Below are 6,443 nucleotides of genomic sequence, written 5' to 3' on the forward strand. Positions count from 1 at the left end.
TGTTTTAAATGAATGTTGAAATGTTAGTTTCATAGATGAGCTTCTCCTTCATCTTGCACACACCATCATTGGATCACGTCAAATGTTTCTATGCAAATATTTATTGAGAATGCACGCTTGCATCTTTGTATGTTGGGATATGCACACCTCTTTAATGTGTTTTCAACCAACCTGTGAAGCCCCTTTGTGACTGTGCGCTTTGAAGAGTGCTCTCCTTATACAGTTACCTTTTTAAAATGGATGAGTGATATGAATGTTCACCTACAGATGTAAGAGCTGTTTGTCAACAAAGCTTGAAGTTTTGGTCAACATATTCATATACTCTATAAAAGTGTTTCCCAAATGATCAGGTGTGCCGTGGAAGATTATCTGGTTCCACCTGATGGGTACTCTAAGCGACTGGTGTGAGTAACGGGCAGAATAATTACATTCTCTTCCACTAGAGGGCAGTACAACTACCTGCTCTAATTAAATGGGTTGCCAACTCCCAGTAAAACAAAAGAAGATGAAGAAGAAATTACATAATAATCAGTGCTGTGAGACGATGCAGCTGTAATAGCAATAGATAAGTATTTTAAAAGAAAAAGTAGGCAGTCTGACCACATGAAGACCCTTGTATGAGTAGTGGTCAGAAGGAAAAAAAAGGTGTACTGGGGACAAACCAAGCAGATTCCACTATACCTGGTGCGTGGGGAAAACTATCAATATGCTTTTTGTGACATTTTTGTTTGGGGTTTTTTTCAAATCTGAAATATGTGCCGTGGCTCCAAAAGGTTGGGAAACATTGCTCTATAAAAGTTTATTGTTGGTGCAGCTGAAAACGATGGCATGTTTTCAGATCTTGTTTAATTATTCAGACAAAAATCAGTTTGGACTTCTAGCAAAATATTTCTGAGTACACTTTGGGCTTCTGCAGTCGGCTCTGATGAAAAGTGTTCCAGGGAATCCTGAATTATTCTGCTGTTTGTCTCTCATCAGGTGACTCTGAGGAAACATTGGATATGAACCCTTTAGCTGATTTATCTGAGGATGACATAGAGCCAGTTAAGGTGAGACAAAAGCAGGCGGATCCTTATCATTTACACATGTAATGACTGTTAATCTCGGCAGGTCACTAAAGACTTTCTTCAGTAGACTTTTTCATAGTAGTAATCTAAACTTTGTCTGATGGAACAAAGGAGGCTTCAGTTCAGAAACTAACTCCATGTGTTGAATTTATTTGCACTGCAACACTGATTAAATGTACGTTATCAGGATGCTTTAAGCTTCATCCTGCATGGCTCCAGTTTTTCAGTATTATTAATCACAATCTTTTACTGCCAGTTTTGAAAGTATGTACATATAACTGCTGATGTGTACGCTGTGTGGTTTGTAGTTTCTTCACTGCTTACTTGTTTGTTGGTGCTTTAAACAGCTGATGTTGTTCCTGTCTGAATCCCAGCCTCCATCAAGCTTCACACCTGAAGAGCAGACTGAATCCACCCAAATGTCCTACAGGTGATAATAAACCACAGCTGTCACTGCTTTCTCTTCTTCTTCCACATTAGAATGATGTCACGCATGCTCTGATGTGACCTGATTTGTATTGCACACCTGGAGGTGTGACATAGTAAATTACCTCCTCCTCTCCATCGATGTCTAATATATGAGACGTTGTGTGTATTTGTGTACTTTGCTTTTCAAAGCCATCTCCCTCTGTGTTTTCCTTTGTCCATCTCACTCAGACATCATTTCCACTGAAACATCATCTGGAGCTTCAGTTTCTGATGCAGCAGCACAGTTAGATCTCAGTTATTCAGCTTTAGTTTGCACTATCAGTGATGAAGGAACTGATCAGACAGTTGACGTCCCTCGTCTCAGTGACAGACAGAGAGAATGTCAGACTTCAGGCAGGACCTTCACTTGGCTCTGCAGGTCCAGTAACAGCTGCCTATCCTCCATAAATGCCTGGCTCTGTTAGAGATGATGGGGTTCATCTGGGTTCTGTGTGATTTGAGGTGTTCTGATAATATAAAACTCAAATACAGTGATGGCAAGTTACTATGAGCCCCCAAAGAGGCCGAAGCCTCCGGAGTGACTAACCACGACCGTATTCTAATAATGTGACATGTGAGTCAAACCCTGAGACGTCCCAAACCACGAGTAGAATTAATAACAGCAGAGTTACAGATGTAGCATCTCTTCACTTTGCTGGATGTGACAGTTTGGACTCAAACAGAAGCTTCAGATGTTCTCGTTGGTTTCTTTCTTTTAGATTCTAGTTTAATCTTTTCCTCTTCTACAGGTTCAGGTGTCCTGGTCCAGGTGTGTTCCAGTGTACTCTGACCAGACTGGTGTTTGTCATGGCTCAGGAGGCGGAGCTGCTGTACCGGAATGTCCAATGGGATGAGAGCCTCCTTCAACAAGCTGGAAAAACAGCTGCAGGGCCGCTGTTCAACATCACATGCTCTGAGGATGCAGTCCGTCAGCTCCACCTGCCACACTGTGAAACAAAGGAGGGTGAGCACCGTGCTGTGATGATGCTCTGAAAACATCTGTGTGGTGCTCAGTTGAGATGAATTGTTTTCAGTATCAAAACAAGCACTTTATTATGATTTTTGTTGCACACATTAATAAAGGGTAGCATCTAACTTGTAGATAACAGTGATTAGTTTGAACTACCTAAAGTGTTGAGAAGTAAATGGTGCAGGATGAATCCCTGAGCAGGAAATCGAAGTGCAGCAGCTCTTTGCTTTCACAGCGTTGTGTGTTGATGGCCTGCTGTCTGTCGCCCACATCTTTGATGATGGGATGAGCATCTTGAAACCGATGAGGATCAACGACACACATGTGATTGTGAACGTCTCCCACCTCTCTGCCTTTGGCCTTATCTGGAATTTTGTTAAAAAGTCCTTTAAAATCCCAGAACCAGGCCAGGTTCTGCTGTTCCTCCGATTTAAAGACACAGTGCCTCCAAAAATCAACGTGTTTCTCCTGCATGAAAGAATCCATCTGTCAGAGGTAAGCATAGAGCACTCAGGCGGTCTCGCTCTGTAGTCACCATCAGAAACCAAATGGTTTACCTGCAGATTTCTGATGCTTCCAGTAGGGGGCAGACACCCTGGGCTTTATTCATTGGTTAGTAGAAGCACAGAGTCAAGCTTCTCAGACTGCAGAACCTCCCTCTCACTGACCAATCACAGCGCTTTATTCTTGACTTCAGTAAAGATCCAGAGTTGATTAGTTCTCTCTCCCCCCTACTGACAAAGTAAACCTGGGTTTACTGACTGCACTGGATCATTTGTTCCACACTTTAGTCAACACTTGGTAATTATAAATGATTTCTATAGATGAACAGATCAACATATGAACATTAACATAATTTTATGTCCTACCACTGAGGTTAAAAAGCAACAAGGCAGTGATGCTAAATACATTGAGACGTCTTCAGACTGCGTGCTTCACATCGGTCAGCGTTACAGTGTCCACTGTGAACCCGAGGGCCTGAAGATACAGCCGAACGTGAGCCAACAGTTGTGAATAAAATGCCCCTGAAAATAAAGTCAAATCTAAAATAAGCACACTTTTCAGTCAGTCCCTATTAAAAACACATATTCTTGTTGGTTTTCAGCACGCAGAGTTTTGGAACAAGCTTGGACCGAATTACTATCCAACATTTGAGGTTTTCCTGACTGCAAAGCTGGAGGTTGTGACTCTGATAGTCAAAGACCAAGATGGAAATGAAGTCTGGCGTCGTGATGGTAAAAGTTCCACTCGTCTGCAGCAGCAGAAATGACTATAAATTTCTGCTACAAGGACATTTTATAAAAGTTCAACTGAAAACATATTTAAGTCTCTTTTTAGTGTTTGTCCCAGAAGAGGACCGAGTCTCACCAGAGGACGGCGCACACCAAAAAACCAAAAAAGAGGAGGATAAGCTGCTGCCAATCCGCTCAGAGTTTATTGAAAGAGTGTCTGCAGAGGGTTTAAACAAAATTGTAGATAAACTCCTCGAGCGTCAAGTTATTACTGATGCAGAGATGGAGTCTGGGACATCTGAGACAAAAAGCAGAGCAAATAAAGTGCGAAGCATAATCGACACCGTGCGACGAAAAGGAAATGATGCCCGCAGACATCTGCTCGATGTTCTCAAAGAGGTGGACCCGAGCCTTTTCAGAGTGCTCGTGCCAAAGCGAAGCCAAAACAACCTCTAAAGAAGCTCATGAGCTGTGGGCTCTGATGCTAAAGTCTCACGTTACTTAGTGAAATCTTGAAATGACGAGTTTTTGTAATCACTCTGAAAGTGATTCTCTTGAACAAACTTGGACTTGTTTGAATGGATGCTGAGCAGAAAATCAGATGGAGTTGTTAACAGTTTCAGTCTCGGATGAAACTCACTGCTTCATAATGTTAAAGGTGTTTCTGTAAAGTTTAGTCATTCTAGTTTTCTTTCACTAGATGGCGATAGAAGATCGGTGATGGAGGCAGAACTGAAAGTCACATGAAAGATTAAAAAAATACCTCACACATATAGACAGGAAATGTGCACGTTTACATGTTGATCAGTTTTAAACTGATAGAAATGCTATTATTAAGTTTTCATTTTTACTCAAACTATTTTTAAATAATCCCAGATTAAATGGTAAATGGACTGATTCTTATATAGTCAAGTACTCAGATTAACAATAACAATTTCAAGGTGCTTTATTTTGGAAGGGAAAGGCTTGTGGTCTTCAAACTTTCGTGGTTTGAAGGATTCTGGATCAACTCTGCAAGTTTATTTTTTTCAGTCTTGATCATCTGAATCAATCAAATTAATGTTACTGTGAAATTATTCTAATTATTTTGTATGAAGTTTGTTTTTCATGTGTTTACATTGCATTAATATTCATACAGTCATCTGTCTTAACTGTTCCTTATGTGATTAAAATCACCACAGTTTGGTAATCACAAAGATTCCTCTTTCCTTCCTCTCTGCTTTTAAATTAAGCCATTAAATTTCCTCTAAAAGTCTTCAGTCAGTTTCCTCTGACTTCCTATGTCACACATACAAAAGTTGACAGGGAAGAGGACAGCATGTGTGACACCAAAGACCAGAGGTCTGTAGCATGAAGATGGCTTTTGTTTTATCCCAGTAGCTTCAGGGTGGGTGGCATTTCTGTTAATATCTGCTAATATTGTAAATAATTGTTGTTGAGTATGTGAGAGATGTGAATGAGGTTGATGATGGCAGATAAAAATAAGCTGCAGTGAGAGACGACTCTTTCATCTCTCTGTGTCATGTAAAGAAAAGAAAGACATGGATGTAAAAGCTAATAAAGGTGAAGTTAGGAGGTGTGAAAACAAACCAGGAGTCAGGCTGTGTGAGGATTTCAGACAGAAGTTGTTAAATACAAAGAGAAGAGTTGGAAATATGACAGAACATGTGAGACATTTAGAACAAACTATGTATAGCAATGTAAATGTGGGAGGGGGGCACTGAAGGTGCTGATTGTCAGCTTTCAATATCCAGAGTACTGCTGCAGCTTCATTAGCCTCTGCTAACACAACATACCTCGGCCTGCCACCCAACTGTGGCAATGCAAATTACAGGAAACAGGAATAAATGCCGGACACAAGAGACCAGGATAACATCCAGAGGGTTTATGTAAGGCTGCCAGTGCAGACTTTGACAGACCGTCTGTGTGGCAAACAACCCTGGTGAGGAAAAGCCCCAGAAATCAGCCTAAACATCTTTCCAGGCGCACACCAGGGGCGCTTCTAGGATCAGAGCTTTGGGGGTGCTGAGCACCCAGAGAGCTGCCCAGCCAGGCAAGATAAACTTTACTCGTCATAATGAGACTTCTTCCCTGTCTCTGTCAGTCCCTGCATCCTTAAATGTCTCCAGTTGTCCCGAGTTCCCTCTGACTGTCTCCTTGGTGCATTTAAACCTGTTCCTCCCTGTCCTCATCCTCTGTTGTCTTCATCTCTGTTATCAGTCATCATCATTTTACCATCTCTGTGCAAATCTGCAAATTTCTTTATTAAATCATAAGATTCTTAAATTCATCAAGTCTCTCTGTGCCTGGGTCCTCGTCACAAAACATGACATCACTGTTTTGTACATTTTAACACAATTTAATCCCCACATTTGTGAAAGAAAAGCAAAACACTTTTTTGAAAAGTTTGTAACAAAACCATCAAATCTGATAAAATTTATTTAAATACTGCCAAAGAAGAATGGATTGGAATAAAAAAAATACATATCCTAACCTTAATTACTGCGGAGAATAATGAATGATGCTCATAGTGAGTAAGAAGTAAACAGAGCGCATTATTTGGACAGAGATTCACTTTTAATGTGTGTGTATAATATAATACAGATACATAAAAATACTCCAAAAACAAGAATCCTCAAAATGTACAAATGTTCAAGATATTAATAAAAGAAAATAATGAAAATGGAGGCAACTTGGCCTCTGGTA

The 6,443-nt window shown here is 40.6% G+C and overlaps 1 protein-coding gene across 1 annotated transcript in view; it reads left to right on the plus strand.

Annotated features, from left to right (window-relative positions):
- LOC116309697 (NACHT, LRR and PYD domains-containing protein 12-like) overlaps positions 1–4,992 on the plus strand; it is a 32,134-nt gene extending 27,142 nt beyond the window's left edge. Inside the window, exons 12-18 of the mRNA XM_039617295.1 lie at positions 979–1,049; positions 1,442–1,497; positions 2,285–2,499; positions 2,741–3,000; positions 3,382–3,501; positions 3,611–3,740; positions 3,844–4,992. Of these exons, the coding sequence (XP_039473229.1) occupies positions 979–1,049; positions 1,442–1,497; positions 2,285–2,499; positions 2,741–3,000; positions 3,382–3,501; positions 3,611–3,740; positions 3,844–4,193 (1,202 nt within the window). The 3' untranslated portion in view covers positions 4,194–4,992. The remainder of the gene's footprint in view (positions 1–978; positions 1,050–1,441; positions 1,498–2,284; positions 2,500–2,740; positions 3,001–3,381; positions 3,502–3,610; positions 3,741–3,843) is intronic.
- The last annotated feature ends 1,451 nt before the right edge of the window (positions 4,993–6,443 follow it).

The sequence above is a fragment of the Oreochromis aureus genome, linkage group 9, assembly GCF_013358895.1.
Source record: "Oreochromis aureus strain Israel breed Guangdong linkage group 9, ZZ_aureus, whole genome shotgun sequence".
NCBI lineage: Eukaryota > Metazoa > Chordata > Actinopteri > Cichliformes > Cichlidae > Oreochromis > Oreochromis aureus.